Source organism: Suricata suricatta, chromosome 3 (genome assembly GCF_006229205.1).
Source record: "Suricata suricatta isolate VVHF042 chromosome 3, meerkat_22Aug2017_6uvM2_HiC, whole genome shotgun sequence".
Classification (NCBI taxonomy): Eukaryota; Metazoa; Chordata; class Mammalia; order Carnivora; family Herpestidae; genus Suricata; species Suricata suricatta.
This window is the reverse complement of record NC_043702.1, coordinates 150466581-150491242: the sequence shown is the minus strand read 5'-3', so window position 1 is coordinate 150491242 and position 24662 is coordinate 150466581. Positions and strand designations below refer to the sequence as shown.

At 52.7% G+C, this 24662-nt stretch overlaps 1 protein-coding gene across 18 annotated transcripts in view; it reads right to left on the bottom strand.

Moving 5' to 3' along the window:
- The window catches only part of NFASC (neurofascin), a 181820-nt gene that overhangs the window by 43719 nt on the left and 113439 nt on the right, over positions 1-24662 (bottom strand). For 9 of the 18 annotated variants that reach the window (XM_029935553.1, XM_029935559.1, XM_029935558.1 and 6 more), the window contains exons 4-16: positions 24454-24471; positions 23572-23677; positions 21497-21693; positions 20902-21024; positions 17672-17842; positions 13467-13517; positions 7164-7275; positions 6607-6791; positions 5198-5329; positions 3190-3333; positions 2415-2526; positions 1745-1911; positions 1157-1304 (exon numbers count right to left, since the gene is read on the bottom strand). In XM_029935553.1, coding sequence (XP_029791413.1) covers positions 1157-1304; positions 1745-1911; positions 2415-2526; positions 3190-3333; positions 5198-5329; positions 6607-6791; positions 7164-7275; positions 13467-13517; positions 17672-17842; positions 20902-21024; positions 21497-21693; positions 23572-23677; positions 24454-24471 — 1666 coding nt within the window. The remainder of the gene's footprint in view (positions 1-1156; positions 1305-1744; positions 1912-2414; positions 2527-3189; positions 3334-5197; positions 5330-6606; positions 6792-7163; positions 7276-13466; positions 13518-17671; positions 17843-20901; positions 21025-21496; positions 21694-23571; positions 23678-24453; positions 24472-24662) is intronic. The other 9 variants (XM_029935554.1, XM_029935564.1, XM_029935565.1 and 6 more) reach the window with 3 other exon arrangements.

Genomic DNA, 24662 nt, shown 5'->3' with positions numbered 1-24662 from the left:
AGAAAAGGAAGTGTCATGGGCTGGGCTGGGCAGCCACAGCTCCTCCCAGGGGACAGGAGGCCCCTGCTCAGTGCTGTGGAGAGAGCTATGGTCTTCACTGTCACCTGGAGCCCTCAGGTGCTTGAAGGAGGGGGAAGAAGAGGTGGGCGAAGCAGAGGTGGTCCTGATCCATGCTCTTTGAGCTCAACCCCCCCCCCCCCCGTCTATATTCTCTGTGCCTTTCTTGGGCTGTGCTCCCCTCCAAAATTAGGACACAGTTAGGTCCACCCTCAAGAAACAGGCTGGTACCCCTCCTCTTCCCCTACTTCTGGCTCTCGCTTCAACCCAGGCCAGTCTCTGCACCCAGGCTCAGGCCAGGTGCCCTGGGCTCCTCTGAACTCTCTCTTGCTGAGGGAGGTGAGCACCACAGAGCAGGTGCTTAGGTGAAGTTGTGAGCATCCTCTGAGTGCACGGATGCCTCTGCCTGCCTGCTGGGTATACCCCTGGGAAAGCCAGATGATGGTAGAAACACCTGTTCCCTAGGCCCGGCCTCAGGGAGGGCTCTGCACAACCGCCCCTGAGATCTTAGAGGACACAACCAAGAGCCCCATGAAGGAAGGGGAGGACCAGCCATTCCCAACACTGACTGCACAGTAGAAACACTGGTGGGGAGTTTTAGACACTATCAATGCCTCCATCCCCGTATCACTTAAATCTGGACACGGGAGGCTGGTATGGTCTAATAAGATTAGTCCACGGTGCCTTCGGGCTTAGATGCCCCACTAGTGCTCTCGTGTCCGGAGACTCAGTCCTGCTCTGCCCTCTGCTGGACAACAGGGGGCACGGTAGGCAGGTGTGAGGATGGAGCCGCCAGCCTTGCAGAGACTTGCAGGAGAGGAGGAGAGCACAGGGATGAGGAAAAGGGGTGAGAGGAGAGTGGAAGAGAGGAAGGAGTGGGAAAAGGAGGAGAGGGAGAGGGAAGAGGAGAGTACAGGCGGAGAGCTCGGGGGAGAGGGAGAGAGGGATGCGGGGTGGGGGAGTCACTAATGCTGCCATCCCCCTATGCATGCACGACACAGGTTCCCTGTCCCTGGGTTCCTCAATGTGTCACCAAGGGCAAGGGGGAAGGAAATGGCCCCAGATCCATGGCAGGGGGAGAGAAGGAAGGAGGAGAAACCTGTTTCCGATGTAGAGGGGCTCGTCATCCTTCAGCCAGGAGACCGTGAGCTTCAGGGAGGGGTCGTGCTTCACCCGGCACTCCAGCTGCACCGTGGTGCCCCTTTTGGCAACCTGGTCCTCGGGCATCCGGTAGATCCTCGTGGGGTCTGCAGGGAAGCCGAGGGAGCCCGTCATCAGCATGGTCTCTGCCCACCACCCCACATGGTCTCAGTGTGACGTGTGTGACCTCAAGGTTAGACTGGCCTCGGGAGATGGCAGAAGTGACATTCAGTTATATGAATGGGCGATTCCAAGTAGTAAACAATCCCCACGTCCTTTCTATCCGGCCTGGGGATAAATGATGCACTTTGTGGGTGTAGGGGGTGTTGGGGTCTCGGGCTTTCCTCTTTAACTCCACATGGACCAGGCTGGGAATGACTCAGTGTTCCTAGCACCCAGGCCAGTGGGAAACCCTGTGACGACACACGAACGCACAGGGAGGGTCCTATCAGGGATTAGACATTGCGGTGGTGACGCGGGTCACTCTGTGGAGATGCTTCCTCACCTGCCACCACACCTCCCTCTACCCACCAACCCCCTTCTTTACCTTTGACCTCCAGGCGGACCTGGTTTTCGGCTTTGCCCAGGATGTTGGTGGCGACGCAGGTGTAGATGCCTTGGTCCTCTTTGCGGATCATCTTGATTTCCAGGCTGCCGTTCTCGTAGACATGGTAGTTACCCCCATCCAGGTTGCTCCCTTGCCCGTTCTTAAACCTCACAACAGAGCAGCACAACACGCAGCATACTGAGAGAGGACTGGCCCAAGGGAGCGGGGTGGCAGCCACTTGAGAGGCTGTGTGGGCCCCACAGGGTCCGCCTCCAACCACTGGGCGGCACTGGCAAGTGTCTGGCCCTCTCTGGGCCTTGGTTGTCTTCTCTGCACAGTAAGAGAGGGTGCCTAGGTGGCTCAGTCAGTTAAGCATCTGACTCTTCATTTCGGTTCAGGTCATGATCTCCTGGTTTGTGAGTTCGAGCCTTGCGTCGGGCTCTGTGCTATCAGCAGAGTCTGCTTGGGATTTTCTTTTTCTCTCCCTTTGCCCTTCCTCCCCTTTCTGTCTCTAAAACTAAATAAATAAACTTAAAAAATGAACGAGGGGGCTGACCTTAATGATTTGCCAACTTCCTCCCGGCTTCCACCCTTTAAGGTTCCCAGGTCTTGCTGAATACCTACTGTGAGCCTGACAGGAATGAGTAAGACAGAGGATCCTGGGACTTACCATCGGAGTGTGGGGATGGGAGACCCAAAGAACGGGCAGTCCAGCCGCGTCCGGTTATATAGGATCACCCTAATGAGCTGGTTCCGGGGTGACAGCATCCTAGGCGGCACGTCTGGAAGTCCCGGAGAACGGGTCTTGGCTGGGGGTGCCCAGCTCTTCTAGCTCCCAGCCCTCCCCCTCACCCCCCCACCAGGTGCCTTGGCAGCATAGCAGCCCTCCAAGCCCCAACATCCCTTCCCCCGTGAACCTCCCTCCTTTAAGAAGCCTCTCAGGGTTGGGGGAGGAAGGAGGAAGCCCACCATCTGTCCTCAACCTGTGCTACGTCTGGTCCAGCTTTTGCAAAGCATCTCCCTAAATTACCCAGCAGGTTCTAGAACTCCCCCTCCACAACCCCCAGTCATTTCCCAGCCCCTTTTGCCCTCTCCCTGCTCTGGGAGTGACACTAATGTATTCAGAACCATCTCCTACCCTGAGGCTACCGAGAAGGCAGGCAGAATTGGCTTGGAGAGTGGAAGGGGTGAGACAGGTCCCTCTCCCACCATCTGGAGTGGGAAGGGGCCCCAAACTGACTTCTAGTATGGAGCTAACTGTCCACGCATCCAGCTCCATGGATTTGAGGTCCCCCATCCTCCCCTCCCCTTCAGTGTCCATGCTTCCCCCACCCCGCCACTCTTACCCCACCCAGCCAGGCTGACCTCTGGAGAAGAAAGAACACCCATGAGGTGAGCGGGCCCCAGGGAGACTCCGCTGAGGGCGAGCGGAGGGGTACACTCACCCAGTACACTGACAAAGGCGTTGGCCAGCAGGTAGCCGTGCTCGTTGGACGTGTTGCACTGGTACACAGCCCTGCTGCTGATCTGGGTGTCCCGGAAGATGATGGTGTCCCCGGCCACCTCACGGTTTGGGTTGGGTGGTGCCGCTACAGAAAGGAAAGATGGTCTGCATGCATGGGCAACAGGAAGTGCAGGGTGGAAGACACCCAGGGCTCTGGCCAGGGCTCCCTAGGATGACTGGAGTGCTGTCCAGCAACTGCCCGAAGAGCAGGCTTCCGGCTCGACGGCTGCCTACCTGTGCAGTTTTGGGCCCATCATCAAACCTCCTGTAGTCTGTTTTTCAGTCTGCCCCCCGGGACTGTGATTTCACCGAGTGAGCAGCTGGGCAGATGTGGCTGACAGCATCAGCCGTGGCAACAGAAAGGGGTTTGAATTCTAACCACACTGCCTGCCGGCGTTATTTAGTTCCTGTAAGTGCCAGCATCCTTGTGTGTAGAACGGGGATGACAGGTCACCTTGCGGGGCTCTCAGGAGGCCGACTGGAGATTTTGTGCATGTATAAACTCATCAGCAGGTGCCTGGCACACACTGATGATTATGGTCATTATTGTTTTCATTCAGTGGGTGTATACTTGAATGTTTGGAAAAGGACAGAGGAATACACAAGTGGATGGGACCCACCACCTCCCCACCCTCTGAACAGAGCCTTCTTCAAACATTCAGAGTTAAACCTGTAAGCCCATGCCTGTTGAAACTGAATGAGTCCCAAGGTTTGCCAAAGCTACCTGATCGTCCCCAGAAATGTACCCTAAACCCAGAGAGAACATTTCCTCCCGCAGTTCTTCCAGTAGGGCTGGCTTGGGATGCAGAGTGCAGGGGCTGGGGAGTGGCTGTGGGGGCTCAGTCCTGCTCTCATATCAAGTCTGGGACAATAAATCTGTCTGGGCCTCATTTCCCTTATCTGTCAAATGGGGGAGAATTACCCATGTCCTACCCCAAGGATGTTATTAAGAGAACGCAATGAATCATATGAATAGTTTTCTAGAAGTGTAAAGAATTGCCACCTTCCCATCTTTCACTACGTGACTTTCAGTTCTAAGATTTGAGGGCTGGGCCAGGTGCCCTGGCTTGGATGGTCTGTGAACTCATCCAGGATCCCTCAGACCTGCAGCAGCAGTGGGCGGAGGGCCACCCGGGTCTGGCCCCTCAGGCGCCACTCCACAGATAGCCAAGTGTCAGCACGGAAGTGAGGGATCAGCAGGAGGTAAATGAAGACAAGGTCAGCAGTTTTATCCCCATTCTCAAGTCCCCACTCAGCAAAAAGGCACAAAGAAGTCAACGCCAGCAACTTCAATGCCTCCTTCCCTGGAAATTCGCATGGAGCCCGCTTTCCTCTCAGCCACTCCCCTTAAGTGACCGGTGACCATTTCAGGGCCAAGGCCTCCTCAGGACACGACAGCGGAGGGCAGGCTCATGCCCAGTGGAACCTCACTGACTGGGGGGAAGCTACGTGCTCAGGAGCAGACGGTGCAGGCATGCTGGATTCTCACAGAGATCCACAGGACATTTTATATGGCAAACGCAACTGGAGAGAATATGACGGAAAAACTTGACCAAGAGCCCCGGCTGGAAGGGGCCCTGGAATCACCCACCCCAGCTATCAGGCAGGACCCAATTTCCCCAAATCTGGGCATGCTCATTAACTGCATTGGTGCATCTCTGCTGTCATGGAGAGGTCCCTCCTCCCATCCACCCTGCTTCTCATTTCGCCCTCAGCAAAGCAGGGGCTGGGTAACTAACAACAGGTTTCCTGTTCTCTCACACAAAGATGAGGCAGATTTCCTGTCTCTTGAGATGTCCCAAGGGATGGAATGCTCCAGAAGCAGCAGCCAAGGTGCTGTGCTTTAACCTCACTTCTGGTACAACTGGGGCTGGCCCATCAGGGTGGAGATTGGGAGCTTCTGCCAGGAGAGACAGCAGAGTTGGGCGGGACCGTGGCCCATTACTTACACTGCAAAGGTTCCCCATTCACCATCCACTGGACGGTGGGCTTGGGGTTCCCATTGGCTCGACACACAAGCCTCCCGTCCTCACCAGGAGCTAGGATAAGGTTCTTGGGTTCATCCAGCCAGTAGGGAGCAGCTGGAAGAGAAGCACAGTGCAGGCAGGGGGGTTAGATGGCAGGGGGCAGGCACAAGGCACCAGCCCGCTCCCTCTAGGAAGGCAGGAGCCCCTGGGAGGCCAGCTCCAGGCCCTCACCACCTGCCCGGGGCTTGTCCTCAAGGGATGACTCAGTCCAGCCTGCCTTTGGCTGGCCTGATGTCACAGATGCTACCCAGTCTATTCTGAGTTTACAGAACAATAGTTCTAAACTGGGGCTGCTTGTTAGAATCCTCTGAAAAGCTTTTAACATGGACAACTGGGGCCTGCCTGAGACCTATTAAATCAGAACCCTCAGGGGAGAAGAAGGCTTGGGCAGCGAATGCTTTTAGAGCCCCATAGGTGCTCATGATATACACACACGGGCTGGAGCTAGGGAGGGTGGGAAAGTGCACACGGGCTGGCCGCTCTGGGTTCCTACTGTGATTGCTGCAAGATCTGACCGTTGAGAAAATACCTCGTATTTATTCTTTTAGACACTGGTCTCTGGTTAGGTAGAACTGGCTAGCTCTTCTCACTGTGAATCTGTGGATTTTTTCTGAGAAGTTCCTTTGCATCAGATTCTCAAAGATCTTGATGCCCCCAACAAGGGTAAGAACCCTTGGTCTGGGTATAGTGCTGAGACCAAAGTGACAAGAGCAATTGAGCGTGTGTTATGGAAGTTCTTCAGACCTCACGGTCCCAACTGTCCATTCAGCCCCGGGCTGAGAAGTGACTGGTGTACCCCACCGCCCGTGGCTGGGACCCATAAAGGCATGTGCTCAACTGCATGTGATAGCTCAGGTGGGCCATCTGTGCTTGGGGGAGAGGGAAGTGAGTTTTTAAAAAATAATTTGGGTCATGACCACTCCCATGCACAAGTACACAGACAGCACAGGGTCGAGACGACACACCGTGAGTTGAAATGCAAAATTAAAGAAAGAAAAGGCTCTGGGTGAAATCCAAATGGACCATGGGGGTACATTCTTGCCGAGGGAGCCCCGGGCACAACAGAGAGGTGGGTGATGGTCCTGGTGGATCTCCTTCCCTTAATACCTACTGCAGACACGTATACACACACACACACACACACACACACACACACACACACACATATTCACTCATATCCAGGGGGTGACACCGTCCCTGGCAGGTCACTTACCACTAACCAGAGTGTTGCTGGGTCGCCCCTGCTCACCCTGCCCGCCCCCCAGAGGGAAGGGTGGTCGTGGCATGTAGGACTGGCAAAACCATCATAATGAGAAATACACACAACGTACCCTTTACTCTCACCGAGATCGTGTGCCGGATGCTGCCCATCTTGTTGGAGGCCAGGCAGAAATACTCCCCAGAGTCTTCCTCAGAGACATTGGTGATACGCAGAGCCTTGTTAAAGTTCTCAAACTTGGCCTTGTCAGATGGGAGGTCCCCACCCTTCTTGTACCATGCGATGTCTGGTGTTGGGCTAGGAGAGGGACCAAGCAGGAAATGGACCCATCACCAACTGTGGCCCTGCTGTTCTTCTACAAAGCCTGGGACACTCAAGTGACCTTAAAGTGTACTTGGGCCCAGGAGGAGGCATGTCCTCCGAATGCTGACCTCTCCCATTGAGGGGATGCAGAGCACTGAGCGACTTCTGTAAAGTCACATGAGGGTCTAACACACGTCCAGGATGTCTACCCATCTCCTTTCCTCATTACCCATGAAGGAGACAGCCAGAATGGGATGGAGGTGACGATGGGCTGTCCCCAAGCCATGGCAAGAACAGAGCGTGCCCAAACTCCCACCCACGTCCTTCTAGAGGGTGGCCAGAGGTGGGGGTGCAAGCTGTACTTACACCCCGGAGGCGATGCACTCTAGCACCAGGTCCATGCCACGCAGCACCATCTGACTGCTCGCCGTGCCCTGGGGATACATGAAGCTGGGTGTTCTTTCTGCGACTCCTCGGGCTGAAATAGGACAGAGGGAGCTCTCATGAGCCTCCTGCCCGGAGAGTGGACCCAGCTAGGCCAAAGCAGTCAGGCTAGAAAGAAGTATCATCACACCCCTTTATTACTCCCTTACCCTCAGAGGCATCAAGCCCTGGACACTCCCAGCTGAACCCCACCCCCACCTCCCAAGGGCCGGGGCATCATTAAGAGAGGTGTGTTAGGAAGCGCAGGGCTCCTCGGCCCCACCGGCACATGTGTGTGAGCACATCTACGTTCTGAAAGGATCTGCCAAGAGGAGCCCAGCATCCTCCATGGTTAGGTAAACCTCTCCTTCCCGGGAACGGAGGAGGGGCCTGCCTGGGCAGTGAGCAGTTTCTTCCTGGAGCATCTTGTGTTGGGACCCAAAGGCCAATGCAGTGACCCCCTTGGGAGGCCATCTCTACAGCAGTGGATGAACGAGAAGGCACAGACTAGGGCCACAGGGCAGACAACCTGCTCTATGTGACCCTGGAGACAAGGAGCTGGGATGAGGCCACAGAGACCCAGACGAACAGTCAGAGATGCAGGAAGCATTATTAATGGTTTAGCAAAGACATGGAGAGAATGAATGAGCAGAGATGACAGGAAATCACTCTGGGGCCAAGACCATTCTGCTTTTTCACTAATGACTATGAAAGGGGGCTGGGAGGAGGGTGTTAATTGGATGTGAGAGACTGGGGAAGGGGGAGTGGAAAGTGGCAGCCAAGATGGAGGAGGTGATCTACAATTCAACTAGGGCTGGAGCAGCCATCAGGGATGTGCACACGGGTTTGGAAGGCCCAGCAGCTCACAGAGATCGACACGGCCAGGATGGCTGTTTCGCTGTGGACGGGGTCATGCAAGTCTGGGCACACCCCCAGCACAGCAGACCCCACCTTACCTGTGCCTCACCTCTCCCTGGGAGCTCTGTGCACAGTAATACAGAAGGGAGAAGAGCAAGGGTTTTCCCACCAGGAACCCCGAAGCAAAGGGACGCTGAAGGAGGCACCCCTGCCCAAAGGTGTAGGGGTGTAAATAATAAGAGTTAAAACTAGAAGCCGAGCCTAACCACAGGTGTAATGGGTCTTAGACTCAGCAGGAGAGGTGAGAGGAAGAAGGCAGGCAGAGCTGTCAGGGGCGGGGAGCTCTCAGAGATGCCTGCAGGGGAACAAGGGCATCTTCCCGGCTGGGGGATGTGAACGGGTGCTGGCAGCGAGGACAGAGTGGCAGGGGTACCCTCTCTCTGTGACATCGGTGTCTCCTAAAGGAGCTTGTTGGACAGGCTGGTGCCCAGCTGGATCTGCAGGGCTCCTGTCTTACAGGCACTCAGTTTCTCTCCATTAGCCATCGGGGAGTGCACTTCCTAGAGCTGGTGTCTATTTTACGCTTTTGTTGGGAAGAAACGATGAGAGTTAGTTAGGTGGCGAGCACACTATGTGGCACACAGCAAGCATTCAATCAATGTTTGTTTGGATGAATGGATTCAAGGGGAAAAGGGAACAGAAAAGAAGGCAAGAGCTCAACCCCATGTGTTATTTCTTTCTGCAGATGTCCTCATTTGTCCCACCAGCACACACATATACAACAGTGGCTCCTGAATGGGTTAATCCATTATGGGGTTAATTGGTTACCATCCAGAACTCTTGTAGCAGCCAGCTCTCAGTCCCAAGGAAGCCTGATACCAGAGCAGGAGCTTCTTCCCACCCAAAACAGTGAAGACAACACAAGGTCAAGGGAACTATGAGGAGAAGGAGATTTCAGGGCAGGAGGCTCTGGTGTGAGGTTGTGAATCTGTTGAGTGCTGGGAACCCCTGGACTACATGGAAGAGCCAGGTCAGTTGGCATACTCCTTCCACGGAGGGCGGGGGGGTGGGGTGGGAGGGGGTGGATAAAACCTGTAGAAACCAGCCTGAGACCCTGTGGACATTTAATTCACACCATAGCATGCAGCACCACAAGCACACTTGACCAGCAAAGCTGTAAGTATGGGAAGGAGGAGAAATGAGCAGAGTCTCGCTGTGGGGGGCTTGACAATGCTGGTAGCTGTGACTATAAAAAGGTTATAGCAATACTTCTGTTTGTAAGATGTGGGCTAGCAACCACAGAATTATCTCAAAGGAGGAGAAGCTACTGGGAAACAAGCCGAAGTTCAAAAATATAGGGAAGAAGATCCTAAAAGTCAGAGGTAATAATCATTTGATAAGCCTTCATGATGGGCCAAGCCCGGGCCAACCTCTCTCCAGACATCAGAGTCATGTTTCTTCCTCACAACAAACCTGAGGGTACCATCTCCATTTTCAGCAGAGGGAACTGAGGCTCAGTGAAGTTCATAGACTTGGCAAGGTCACAAGTCAGCTGTGTTTTGGATTCTGGACCCTTTGGCACCAAAGTGTGTGCTCTATACTATATGGGCTCTTTAAAGATGGCTATGCCACCTATCCCTATTTTTGACAGTCAGCTTTGGGAGTATCTTTCTTACTCAAAGCAAAGAAAACAGAAATCCAAGGGCAAAAGAGGTGAGGGAGAAAGACATTTTGTCTTAGTGAGCTGCTCTGGTGAACCTCTTCCGCTGTGTTTTCCTTAAATATTGTTCTCACTGTCTCAGCTAAGAGTCCATCCCTTCCCAGTGGCTATTAAATAAACTCAAGTCCAAGCTGGAAAAGCAGGTGGGCTGTGAATTAAGAGGCTCCAAAGGCATCTCAGCTGGATTCTTAAGCCCATGGAAGGCTTGAAGAGGAGTCAGGGTGACACATGGTTTCATTAAGGGATGGGGAGGCTGGACCCAAAGAAGAGGTTATAAAGCAATGTAGTCAGTTGCAGCCGGAGGGATTGACATGATATTTTATGAAGGATAAGCCAGCTGGTGGCTTTGAGGGCCACACCTCCCAAAGGAAGGTGGCTAATTTCTTTTCCTGAAGAAGCAGACCCGGGAAGAAGCTCCAGGACACAGGTGATTACTCTATAGGAGTAATTACAGTAATTCCTCTGTGGTGGAGGATGACTGTCACCTAGGGTGTCATAGGGTCTCACCCACCTTCATCGAGGTGGGGATTCAGATGATGCTTCTCTTATTCTCCCTGATCTTCAGGGCTGGGGTTGGACCTAATGCCTGATCAAACTCAGAACCCAGATGCCAATGCTCATGTCGGTGGATTCAGGATGAGCTTCCAACGCGGGCCCCTTTGACCTCTAGCCCAAGGACAGTCCATCCTTTCCTGCTCTCCCAAGCTGTGGTTCAAGAGCGGGCTCATGGGTTTCCAGGGGAATCTGGTCAGGGGAGAAGGGAGACCTCAAGAGAAGGCACTGCCTCAGCCACCTTGGCTTTAAAGGGCCAAGGAAGAAACATTTTGGTCAACTCCTGTGAGAGGAAAGGTCACGATTGCTGAAAATCTGAGTTGCTCCCCTCCATCAAGTGCTGAGGGCTAGCAGAAGAGAGTTCAATGCATCAAATGCATCTGAGAACCTCTGCCAAAAACGGCATTTAGGGGCAGCTGGATCCCACATTTGCTGCTTTCAATTCTCAGAATTGAGGACCCATGAGGTTGGATCCATGGCATCTCATCCACCTCTCTGGCTCCAGGAATGGCTGATCAAACAATCCCAGAATGCAAGAAAAACTCTTTAGGAACATTTGATACCTTCCACTGCCAGGAAATCTCTTCCATAAGTATAACCTGAATCCCTCTTGCAATAGTTGGAGGCTTTTTTTTTTAAAAAGAAGGCTTCATGTCCAGCACAAAGCCCAGTGCTGAGCCCAAAACAAGGGCTTGAACTCACAACTATGAGATCAAGACCTGAGCTGAGATCAAGAATTGGATGCTTAACAGACTGAGCCACGCAGGCACCTTAGTTGAAGCTTTTTTCTATTCGGTTCTCAGCACAGCTGAAGATCTCAATAGCTTTTGTTTCTCTAGTCTGCTCTAAAGTTCCTCCCTCCATAGGACTTTCGTCCCACACTTGTGCTTGCCCTTCTCCCTTTGGCTTCTCTTCAGGTTCTCTGTGTCCATCTTAACTTGAGTCAACACTAAACCATTCCCTTCAATACCAGGAATGTGTTAACACATACTAATCATTGATGTGCCTGACACCATGCTGGGAACCATACACACATTACCCTGTTTAATATTCATGACAATTCTATGGGGCAGGTGACACACCCATTTTACAGATGAGGAGATTAGGTGACTTTCCTGAGGTCACTCAGTGGTACATCCTGGAGCCTGCATTTAATTCAAGGAAAGCTGTCTACCTTCAAGTGCATACTCTTCCCTTGCTTGTCTCCTTGCCTGGGTGAATTCTAAGTGGCAAGTTACAATCTCAGACCAGCTTCCTCCTGCCACTTGGCAGGTCAGCGGACATCTGGCTTATGTTCAGAGGGTACCAGACCATTGTAGAAATCACTAGAACAAAATGTAGTTATGGGGTGGCCCTGCCACTACAAGAGAGACACCATATTTCAAAGCCAAGCAGACAGATGCACTGGGCCTTTTTCATTGCACTGCGTCTTTGTCCAACTCTGCACTCAGAAAGGACCTCATCTTCCTTCCTTTTCACTTTCTATTTCTTTTTAGAAGCATTCAACCTAGCTGTCCTTTGTTCACTGTGTGCCTCACTTTGACTTTATGTCTCTTCCAGTTGGCTTCATACTGGGGCCAACCCCATTCATTCTGCCTTGGATTGAGGAGAAGGTGGTCGATCTCCATGTGGGTTCTTGGGAGCTTTGCTTGGTTTCATAGCCGTGGATGGTTCTTATAACTCCCACTCATTCACTTGTAATCATATCTACCACTGGTCACAAAATTTAAGTGGCTGGAATCACTTAAACTTATCCTATTGATAAAAACAATGTCTCCCTGAATACTTTATCTGACACAAAGCAAGGAGCCTGGACCAGATGGTCTCTAAGGGACCTTCTGGCACTGATACTCTCTAGCTTCAAGAATCTTTCCATAATAGATTACCTGAAATCCAATTTAGAGAAAGGCACATTCCACACCAGTGCTCCGGGGGTCTTGACACAACGGTGGTTGGCCCCATTATTTTGAAAGCAAACAATGTCCAGAATCCAACAAAGGTCCCCTGCTTCCTTGGGCAGTAAATCTCTTTGGCAGAATCTCAGTGTGGCTCTAGCTGCTTGATGCCAAGTTAGAGCCTTTGCCTCTCTCCCTGGCTCATGCAACCCCCTCCCATCCCCCTCTCCAGACCCCAATCATTGTTTATATTAGCACATCACCATGCAGACACTTCCCATCTATTTGAGCCCACAATGACACCCCTGGGGACCTGCAGCCTCAGCTTCCGAGGCAGCATAACTGATGATGGGGGCCAGCTGCCTCGCCAAAGCCAGCAAATGATGTTTCCTCTGGCTGCTCAAGGAAAACAAGACATTCTTGAGCCATGGTAGGGGGTGGGGGCTCAGGTGTGGAAATAGCCAATTACTCTACTAATCAGCCTGAGCCACCGGTTGTGTGATGAGTTAGAAATAGGTCTCATGGAAAGTGTCTCATGACTTGCAACAGTGTGTGGATGGGTGGGCATTGGATTTGCACACACTGCCAGAGGGGAGAAGAGGGCCAGGCAGTCGAGACACGGGTGGTCCATCTTCATTTCTACTTATCTCAAAAGAGAACTCAGTGCTGGACTCTCACTCTTATTTTCCAGATGGATTTTAAAGAGACATGGGGCCTGTGAAATGGTACTAAGTAACTAAGGCTAGATTGCAAAGCAGGCAATTCACATGCAGACACTTAGGAGTTAACTAAATATACTACAAAGCTTTCTGGGTACTTTAAGCCACTAAGAGGAACCGGACTTCCTGTTTCCTCCTCAATGTGCGGAGGCACCTGCCCTCAGATATTCTCCATCCATCTACCACGGATTCCCAAGATTTGACAGATTCCTCCAAGAGGCTCTTCTAAAGTCCTACCCTGGTTTGACCAACCTGTCCAGATTTCAACCCCTGGAGGCTCGCACGTTCCAGGAAGCCACACCACCACATGAGCTACCTCCAACTCCCAAACTGGCCACCATCCCCCCAGACAGCAGGGTCGGAAGGGGGCACCTTGGCGCCCCGGTCTGGCCAACTGTCAGCCCTGCCACCCAGCATGAGTTAATGACACAATATCAGTCAAGTTAGGCAAACTGGGGTTAGGACAGGCAAGGTTACTCCCAAGGTTACCGCGGCGACTCACCACTGTACATGTCAGGGTGGTTTCTTAAGGACGAGTCATTATAGGGATTGTCTGCAATAAACAAAAGAGGGTGAGCAAACCGGAGGCCACAGAGAGCTCAGGGAGGCACAAACAGGGAGAGAACAACAGAAATGCAAAGCCACAAAAACAACCAGTGTTTTGTTTCTTTTTTTGCAAAGGAAAGACACGGCATATTCGGAAAGGAAATGTGCTCAGTGAAGAACAAGCAACATAAAACAGCCCAAAAAAAGGGAAGAAAAGGTTAAATCCTGCAAAAGAAGGCAATAATAAAATAAGTTTCTTTTTTAATGAAAAAAATTAGGCTTGACCTTTAATGGCTCGATCCTACTGTATTTTCAATCAAATGAGATAAGGATTAGTGGAATCCTGCAGCAGTCTTTTGAACAACTTCCCATCAAAATCCTCAGTTCCCAGGACTCTGGATCAGGTCAGCTCTTGGGGGTAGCTGAAGAGAAAGGAGTGTGAGTGAGCCCTGAGGAGCAGAGCCTTCCTTGAGCAGAAGGTAGGGTGCGGTGGTGGGAGCCCAGTGAGAGAACAGTCCAAGAGATACAGTTCATCAGCAGAGAGAGAGGGGGACGGAGGGGCCTTTGGCAGCACCCGGCCTCCCCACCCCACCTGACCAGGGGGCACCACCCTGGTCTCTGAGACGTTGCTGTTGGCCGAAAGGCCTCCTTCTGCCCCAGAGAGGCAGAGAGAGCCAGGCTGCGGTTCAGATTTTCGGAACAGAAAGGGAGCCTGGGACAGGAGAGAGGGTTTGGGCTGGGAGTTTTACACTTGGATGGGAAAAGCCCGCTGACCAAGCTGGAGAATCAGAGCTCCTAGACTGGCTTGGGCTGAAGTCATCCCTTCAGGAGCAGATCGGTGGCTTTGGTTCCGATGATAGGTAATTAAGACCCTTGGGCATTTACTCCTCAGTGAAAGACATTTTGGAACAGGGCACTTGAACTTGCCAAGGCTGTGCTTTTCATTTGTCTACCGCCATCCTCGTCCAGCTACTGGGTTCAAGTTTTGACAGTACCAACAGGGGGTGGGGTAGGGGGGTACAGCCGACTGGAGGCCAAGCAGACAGCCCTGAGAAGCCAGGGACACAGTCCAACTGCCTGAGAGAGGCAAGGCGCCGTGCCAGAATATTTGCATATTTGAAGACAGATCAAATCGTGTTACAACTGACTGCAGAGGTTGTGAGCACTCTTTGCTGGGGCCCTATCGCATTGCTCCCCAAATCTGCTTAACACCCACTGGGGGAGATTGGCATTATTAAGAATTATCCCTTAAGATGGGGCGTGTGGAGAAGCCGGAGCCAGTCTGGAGAGTTGGCTTGGGTTCATCTGGAGCTAAGGGTGGGGACCAACCTACAGGGGAAGGAAGAGGCAGGGTGGCAGAGGGGAAGAGGAGCTGAGGCTGCCTCGGAGGGGACATGCTTCCTCTGGAGGAGGACAGGGGCCCACAGCTAAAAGGGCCCTGGCGTCATGCTCCTAGGTTCCCGTGCCACCAGGTAAAACAGCACCCATCTCTTTGCAGAGAAGTGATCCAAGCTCGGAACTGACCTCACAGTTTGTGGACTCTGAGGCACAGCTGAGCGATTTGGGGAGATTAGCTGACTCCTGAGAGTGTCACTTAGGCAACAGACATTAGAAGGAAGCGGGGTTAGTGCTCCACTGTCAGCCTCAGTGGAGACGCCTCCTCCTCCACCACCGTCACCTCTTACTGTGGTGGAAGACGCCCAAAAGGGACCCGTTCTGGGTGTGGGCAAAGTAGGACACGCACATCTCTGTTTGTTTTCTACCACCTCCCAAAACAAATTTGAAAAATGATTTCAGATCACCCAGTATTTTGTATTCGATACCTTTCCCCCACCTTCCTTTACTGCAGGTAATGCAAAATCAGGCACGATGGGATTGGCTTCTTCCCCCAAGGGGCAGACGGTGCTGGAAGCCCATGCAAAGAAGAGACTTTGAAACTGTCCTAGCTTGGCTAGTTTGCCTCTCACCCCTAGACCTGGTTCTGAAGGTACAAGAAAGACCCTGTGTCCTTTCCAAGCAGGAAAGCAGAGAGAGCACAACTGTGCTATTTTAAGCAACTGTGCCCAATTCTGGGCTGGCTCAGATGCCCAGAACTTGCTCCCAGCCAAAGCTGCCCCTGGGAGAACTCCAGGAAGCAGATGGGGTTCTGTTCCCATCACCTTGGGGGGAGGGTGGGTTCTTGGCATTTGGAGGAAAAAGTTTTCAGTGGAGAAGGGGACCCCAAAATGATGCAGAAATAAACATCCTTTTCCTCCTCTGGTAGAGAAAAGGATGTTTCTGGAAAGCCCAACTTCTAAATGTTTAAACTCTCTAGCTGCCTAAATCCATACAGGAAGACTCTTGACCACCTCCATCTTCCTGTGTGTGACCCCCCATGTGACACTGAGGACCACAGAAGGTCATTTGACTCCCTCCCTAAACAGGAGGCTGACTTTCGGCACCGAAGTGGGCCGGCAATAAGGAATGCAGGCGGCAGCACCGAAGGCCATCCGGGGATTGGCTCAGTGAGCATCTTGCTGCCCTCACTGCCCAACACAGCCAGCCGCGTCCTGGCTCCAGAGGCCACTCTTGAGGTCCTGGGCAGACCACACTGTCCTCCTCAGCTTAGCCAGCTGGCAGCTGTTTGCTCCTGACGTGCACTGAGACACTTCAGACAACCCAACTTCATTCTCTAAGGGTCCCCTCTTGGCCAGGGTCCAGAATAAGAAAGCCAGTGAGGGGGCAGCAAGCAGGATAAAGCTGGGTAATCCTGCCAGGAGCATGCGGGCCTTTTCCTGGGGCTCCTGGCCATCCTGTTGGTTAGCAAGCTATGGGCAGCCTGACACCAACTTGGAAGAGTGTGTTGGGAGCTGCAGAAGTGGGGGGGGGGGCTGGAGGAGGGGAAAATGGGGTTCAGAGAGAAAGAAGATGAGGGAGGAGAAAGGAAGTAGGATGGAGGAAGGAAGTGAGAAAGCAAAGAGAAGAAAATGAAGCAGGGGGGAAAAAGGGAGAAAACATCCACCCAGGAGAAGGGGAGCAGGAAGGAAGCTATTCTTTGGGGGTCCACCTTGATGCCTGGTGGAAATAGAGTGTGGGGCTGGGGACCCTCAGCACCCCCTGCTTCCATCACTGGCAGGGACTGCTGGGAAAAGACAACAGTGCGAGGGGGCCATGTTCCCCGCTGTCGTGAGTACATGAGAGCTCCCTCAGCCTCTCCCCACACCCCTGCGAGGTGTGTGGGCTTCGGGGAGCCGGGTTCAGGCTGCCTTCACCGACCTGTGGCAGTGCCAGTGCCTACGTGATACCATTTGCCGGGCCTCCCCGCAAACCACCGCCGTCAGGGTGGAAAACGGCATTCGCAGCTCAGACAGATCGAGGTCTCCTCGAGGGAAGGCCTGTTACAAATCTACGCTGCAAACTAAAATGGCCCCTTTGGACTCCGTGTCCGAAGCAGGCTGAGGACCTGCAGTCAGAGCTCCAGGCGGGCGTGTCCCCGGCAAGAAGTGGGTCTGCGAACTGACCGGGTTTCCTCCTCTGCGGAGGGCCACCGATGCTACGGTGAGTCAGGAAACGCTGACTCCCTCTGGCACCAGCCAAACGGCGTCAGGAAATAAAAACGCAAACAGATGAAACCGGAGCATAAACCAGCAACCGGCAAACACAGTCATTCCATGCGGTCCCGCATATACATGTTACAGAATCAAGCACAATTCATGGTGGCATTCCCACGCATTTGGCTATTCTGTACTATGGCTTATTCTAGAAGTACAGCCAACCAACCAATGACTAGACATCAAAGAGAGACGCAAGCGGAGCTCATGACAGAGATGCCCCATGGCCGCTCCAAGCCGTGCTTCTCCTATGCCAGTGTGTGTCCGGGGCACCTAGACAACTAATGAAGAACACAGAGGCCGGGGCCATGGAGGCAGGTTAGGGCTGGGCCTGGGATGGCTGCCCAGTTGGCCAGGTGACTCGGACTGACACCGAGGCTTGAGAGGCAGTGACTTAGAGTAGGACCAAGTTTAACCCCAGGCTTCAGAATCAAGAGATGTTGTTTAAAGTAGCTGATTTGTGGGTCAGTCTCAGGGTCAAGGCTTCCCCCAGACCCAGGTGCCTGGGGCTCCATGAGCTCAGTGGGCTTGGGCCCCTGGCTCCTGGCCCCGGGCAGGGACCTGCACTTACTGGTGAGAACCTTGAGGGTGAACGCGTTCTTCTGCTGGATGGTGTGGGTAAAGTGAAAGCGCGCATTGCAGCTGTAGTCTGTCTGCATGTCCTGCAGCATCACATTAGAGAAATACAGGTCCCCGTTATGGCCCTGGGAGACACGCTTGTCCTGGGTGATGGGCTCCATGGCTATAAGGAAGCAGAGGTACAGAGGGAGGTTAGCAGCGATGGTGACAGTAATACAATCCTGATAGTTCTGGCCATCGGGCACCAACAGGGTGCCCAGTGGGCCAGGAATTCAACATTACTTGGTCTAATCCTCTCAACCCTGAGGCAAGGCTCATTTGCATTTCACATATAAGAAAGCAGTGGATTTAATGTGTCCTGTGTTGCAAAAGCAGTGAGGGAAGAGCAGAATTTACATTCATACCTGTCTGCCCACCACACCCATGCTCTATGGCCATACTTTTCCATCTCCTGTTCAGGCCGGAAAAGCTCTGACTGGCCCAGAGCCAGAGGGAGGGGACACAATCCTGCTCCCCAAATCAAGAACCACATTCGCTTGTTTTATATATTAAGCTCTTACTCCCACCAGCACTAACAATTATAATTATAAGCTACATGCTAATCAATGATACACACCATCAATTTTAGGGTGTTTCCTAAAATTCATATTTCATATAAAATTTCATATTTTACTGATGGTAAAATATGAAAATGGTGCTTTTTAGAATTCATGACATCATGAGAGTGGCTGAGGAGGCTGATGACATTATCTATGATTTTTGAAGCATCATAAATTAATTTTTTTAATGTTTTTTTATTATTTATTTTTGAGTCAGAGAGACAGCATGAGCAGGGGAGGGTCACAGAGATAGGGAGACACAGAATCCAAAGCAGGCTCCAGGCTCTGAACTGTCAGCACAGAGCCCGACATGGGGCTGGAACCCACGAACTGCGAGATCATGACCTGAACCAAAGTCGGATGCTCAACTGACTGAGCCACCCAGGCGCCCCTGAAGCATCGTAAATTCAAACGACCAGGTTTCCAGGATATTCAGTTTGTAAAAGTATACTTATAAGGCCGACTATTCATAGCTAACTCCTTCCTACCCCCCCCAATTGTTAAGTTGCTGTTTTTTTTTTAAGTTTATTTATTTTGAGAGAGAGAGAGAGCAAGCGCAAGATGGAGGGGGCAGAGAGAGAGAATCCCAAGCAGGCTCTGCACTGACAGTGCAGAGCCCAACTGGGGGCTCAATCTCATGAACCGTGAGATCAGGCCCTAAGGCGAAATCAAGAGCTGAAAGCTCAACAAACTGAGCCACCCAGGAGTCCCTTGGGACACTATTTCTTAAGGCTCAAAGTTAATGATGCCAATTTTTCAATGACGGGCTGGTCAGTTCTGCAAATCATTTATCAAAGATTTTCTGCAGGCCTACTGCGTGCCAGGCACTGTGTCAGGTATTGGTGAAAGAGAGCCGAATCTAGTCGAAGGTGCAGCAGATAAACAAATCATCACAGTGCAGTGTGGTGAGTGGGAAGCCCCTGGAAAGAAGGGGGTGAGCTGAGAAGAGTAGCACCCAGTTCCCTCCAGGGTGCCCCGATCTGAGGCTTTGGGGGCTGCATGACACCTACCAGGCAGAAGAGACAGGGCCCCTAAGAGGTTTCTAAGCAGCAGGAACAGTGTGTGCTAAAGGTGAGAGCACACAGCCCGGGCAGTGGGTTAGGAGAAAGGCTGGGGAGGCAGAGGGAGCCAGATCAGGAGAGGAGAGAAGTCTGGACTTTGTCCGAGGTGATGGAGGAGCCAGTGAGGGGCTCTGAGCACACATGTGAAACTATCGGATTTGTTTTTAGGAAGACCAAGGAGGCCGGTTACGGAGGGTTATGGCAACCCAGGGCAAAGCGGATGGGGGCCTGTGTTGGAGAGATGCCAGCAAGATGGAAAGAGGAGGCTCATGAGATCGGCTCAGAAGGCAGCATGGACATAAGCTGGTGACAGGAGTGATGCAGGGGATGAGAGGGTGTGAACCAGCCAACCCTCCAGCCCCTGGCCAGGCCGACTTCCCCATGCGCGTGCGCTATGGTGACAAAGAGAGAGACTGCGAGCAAAGCCTACTCTCTCGGCAAAATAACTCACAGCTCTATCTCCTTGACAGGCAGCCTCTTTTGGAAGCAGACCGGTAAAAACTTGGGATGGACGGACGATGGATGATAAGCAGGCAGGCAGATCTACAGAGTGAGCGATGGATGGATAGACCGGGGAGCAGGTATGGAAGGAGGCAGCGGGGAAGCCAGGAAGACAGGCACACACCGTGGTCCTCCAGCCGCCTTTATAGTGCACGCCCCGCTTATTTTGATTGAAAACATGGGAAGAAACACGTCCAGAGTGCTTAAGAGTCTCAGTCCAAAACAGAACTGAACAAGCTCTCAACGATGACACTCTGTCCCTCTGCTGCAAACACCCTGTCTCTCTATCGCTCCTTTATCAAAGGTTTCATTCCTGTCACCTGGCTGTGTCGTGGGAGAGCAGCGATCAGTATATGCAGACCGATCACAGATTGGAAGAGGAGGCTTGCTGTCAGCTCGCCTTCAACTGGCCCACTGACAGCTTCTCCTCTTCCTCCTCGTTCTTTTTTTCTCTCTCTTCTTCATCATCATCACAAACATTACTGAGCACTTACTGTGAATCCAGCTCCATTATAACCACTTTGGATGTATTATCTCATTTATTCTAACAATGGTCCTATTTTTACAAAACTTTTTTTATGTCTTTATTTTGAGAGAGAGACAGAGAGACAGAGAGTGAGCAGGGGAGGTGCAGAGAGAGAGGGAAACACAGAATATGAAGCAGGCTTCAGACTCTGAGCTGTCAGCACAGAGCCCGATGCGGGGCTCGAACTCACAAACTGTGAGATCATGACCTGAGCCAAAGTCAGATGCTTAACCGACTGAGCCACCCAGGCGCCCCAACAATGGTCCTATAAGAAATACAATTATTAGCCCAATTTCTTCCAGAAGAGGAAACTTGAGGCTCAGAGATGTTAAACAACTTGCTCAAAATCACACGGCTAACAGCAGTCAGGCTAGGAAATTAGCCTGAGCAGCCTCTGTGTTCTCAGCCACGTGACCCCTTCACACCTGCTTCTCACAAGTGGAGGTCTTCTAGCCTTGGGCAAGCCCCTCCCATTTCACACACCCACCCTGCTCCTTAAGATTAATGTAGAAATCAAATGCCCCCCAGGACTTACAGCTGCTCATCCAGAAGATGACTGGGGACGGGAGTCCAGGTGGGGGGTTGCACTGGAGGGTCAAGGGAGCACCTTCTTGAACCACGACAGGGTCTAGGTTTTCCTTGGGCCACAGGGGAGATTCTGGGAAGAATCAGAGAGGTGGGTGAAATGAGGGTGATGGCTGGGGCCAAGGCAAGGAGCAGGCGGGAGACAGAAATGCAAGGAGGAGGAGGACAAGGGGAGATGAGAGAACAAGGGAGGGGAAGAGAGGGCCCTCTGGTCTAGGCAGGTGCAGCAGAAGAAGAGAGGCCATTCTTCTAAATAAATTCGAATCTTCAAAGGTTCTTCCTCTTCCTCTGCTCCGCCCCCTCCCCACCCCTGTGCCCAGAGGGCAGGTGAAGGTGCTCAAGACTGGTTTGGAAGCCTCCTAAGTATGGGGAGGAGCACTCCTGCTCAGAGGCAGAACAGCAAGCAGGACGTGCAGGGCATGGAGGCAGCAATCCATTGGCCAAGGGCAGGGGCAGTCTTTCTGGAATGAGCCTCCAGCATCCCTCCCCGCCATTCACCCAGAAGCAGGGCGTGCTGGTCCCCCTCCCCTGCCCATGTTACTCACTGGACACCTGCAGGCGGATCCTATTGGACAGGGCCGTGCCAAATTTGTTTCGAGCGAAGCACTGGTATTCCCCCTCATACTCCTCGGGCCGCCCCCCGCTGCGGAAGTCGATCACCAGGGTCCCAGACCTCCTCCTCATCGACACCCGGGGGTCCTTGGCGATGTTGAAGAACCTGCTGTTTCGAGTCCAGTGGAAGCTGCGTACGATGGGGGGTGGGCCGGGGAGAAGCAAGGCCACAGGGAGGAACAGGGTGGGCTCTGGGCTCCAGGCTCGGGGCCCAGGTCCCTGACCCTGTCCCATAACCACTGTCTCCATACCACGGCGTTGCACCCTGGTTGAGCAGCAGAACTGACCAGGAAGCCTGATAAAACAGAGTCCCAGGTCATAGACAGATGGCTGTGTGAGGGTAGGTCTCTGGGATTAGTACTCTTATCTGGCTGGGAGTCAGAGCTGTGAGTAGTAGATACCCAAGTAGCCATCGGGGGGATTATGTTCTTTGCAGGAGCAGGCAGGAACTTTCACATTTTATTTCTTTTATTATTTAAAAAAATATTTATTTTTGAGATAGAGAGAAAGTGGGAGTGAGGAAGGGCAGAGAGAGAGAGGGAGAATGAGGCAATCCCAAGCAAGTTCCACACCATCAGCTCAGAGCCTGACTTGAAGCTTGATCCCATGAACTGCAAGATCGTGACCTGAGCCGAAATCAAGAGTCAGATGCTTAACTGACTGAGCCACCCAGGCGCCCCTAGGCAAGGACTTTGGTTTTTTAAAACCAAATTCATATTTCATCCAAGCCAAGCACATCAGGGAGCTGGCTCTGCTTCCCCTGTCTCCTTATTCGATAATCGATAATCGACTCGGAAGCCAGAGAGCATGGCCGGGGCTGTCCGTGCTCCTGCTTGTGGGCGTGGACGATAAAGCAGTGGCCACGCCTTCTAGCCCAGAAGGGGCAGCTTTGAAAGAACAAGCAGCCTTCAAAAAACCGAGCCACAAGGTGAAGAGACTAGAAACTTCCTCTGCTCCTGGGGGTGGAGGATGTGCACAGCTGTCCAGGATATCACCTCAAAAGAAGCAGGAGCGGCTGCTCACTGTCACAGAATCACTGTTACTGCAAAGGACCGGTAGGGGGAAAAGACCAAACTGCAGAAGTAGGGCCATCTATGCCCTGCCTGACCCTTCAGGGTGACCCTGTTTCTTCCACCCGGGATGAGAGAGGCCCTCCTTGTTCTTGGGCTCACACAACCCAGGTCAGGGATGGGCAGACGAAGGCTGCCATATACCCGAGGCTCTGTCTGGTCTCATTTCTCCGGACAGACACCTGGAAGGGGTCCTGTCCTGTTTGGTCTGAATCACGTATAGGCTCTGGAACATTCCAGCCTGTGGATGCTGCTTTGAAGATGAAGGGCAAATAGCAGAACATCTCCACCTCTCCAGTGTTTTCTGTTCGGTAGAAACAAACCTGGCCTGGGTTTAAGTCCAGGCTCTGCCCTTTTCAATCTGGGAGACCTTGGCAAAGGTGCATAATACCTCCGTGCTTCTGTTTCATTTTCTCTTCACGAGGACATGGGCCCTCCTCTGAAGGGCAGTGACGTGGTCTAATGTGAGTGTGAGGAGCAACATGTAACTCAGCCTGCACACCACAGGCTTTCGGCCCTTGTCTGCCGACATCTCGTTTGATGCTGATGCGCACACAAGGAGGGATGCGCTCAGAATGAAAGACGCAAGCTAGCCAGCAAGAGGAACTTCCATATAAGCTAAGCACTGGGTGGGCAAGGGGGATTTTGGGGATGTAAGGCAGTGGAAAGAATGTGTGACATGGATGCACAGACAGAAAACTTAATATCTAGTCCTGGCTTTGTGGTGTGACCTTAAGCTACTTAAGATTTCTGGCCGCCAGTGTCATCAGCTAAATTTCCTAGTACCTGAACTGTACCTTCCAACTAGTAGGTACCCAGTAGGGGCCTGCTGGGTAATTTTAATTTTTTAGCTCATGTATCATCGAGTCTAGGGCCAAGAGCATGGTTCCACGGCCCTCTTTGCGGGGCCCCTTGGATTTACCTACCAGCACACTCACCTGGGGGCAGGGTTCCCCTTTGCTTCACACTCAATCAGGATATTATCACGAGGATCCACGATGTGGTCCTTCACTGACTGCTTGGTGATGGTCGGGGGCTGGGACACTGCAACAGCACAGACAGGGAGTGGTCAGGGCTGCGGGACCTTCCAGGGTCCCTGGCTTGGGGAATGGCTGAAATTAAGACCTGCAGGAGCCCCACGGTAAGCAGGCACACTGAGAGTGGGCAGTGCCTCCTTCTGGGGACCCAGCTCCTTTAACGAGGCCACAGGAAAGGGGGTTATGCCAGAGACTCAGCATAAGAAGAATCCCTTTAAGATCTCATTGAATCCCTATGAGAAACTTTTGTTTTACCCTTTCTTCTATCCTAACACTTAGTACGATGCCTCGTTAACCAGGGTTCTTGATATATGTTTGTTGAATGAATGAAGGAACACAGCGCAGGTCACTTTCCAGAACCTAGCAGCCATGATGATTCTGAGCCCTTGCAGGGTCAACAGATGGCCAAACTGTGGTGAGGCTGCAGCGCAGAGGTTTACAGTCCCAGGGACTGGGGCCAAAGAGCCCGCTCCTCTCATGCTTGGCCCCACCTCCAGGTTCTCTGTGGTGCTCCGGGCCGGCCACCACCGGATGGGGAGCGGAGGCCCTTTTTACCTACCTGCTCCTCTGCCCTTCCCGGCAACAGGATGCTCTGGGTGGTCCGCTGCCCTCCCCGTGTGGTCAGGGACCACACTACAGGGCTCTGGTATCAAGAAGCCCCAGCAGCAGGGTGGAGAGGTGGCTAAGCCTCCCTGTATCTCCTCACTTGGCCTTCTCCCACCCTCCTTGCTGCCCTCCTACCTCCCAGAGGCACAAGGGCACAGAGGCACCCGGGGGACTTACGCTCATTCTGAATGCTTGCTGTTAGTTCCGGTGGGTTAGCATTGTGAGGGGGAGAAAAGAAGACATCGGTTATAGGTTATCATACACGACGGCTCGCCCAGGCGTCCTCACGCCCCAGCCTGCAGGGAGAGCGAGTGGGGCTGCAGAGCTGGGTGGGAGAGCCACCCGCAGGAGGGGACAGACTCAGCGAGCGCTTCGCGAAGGAGGTG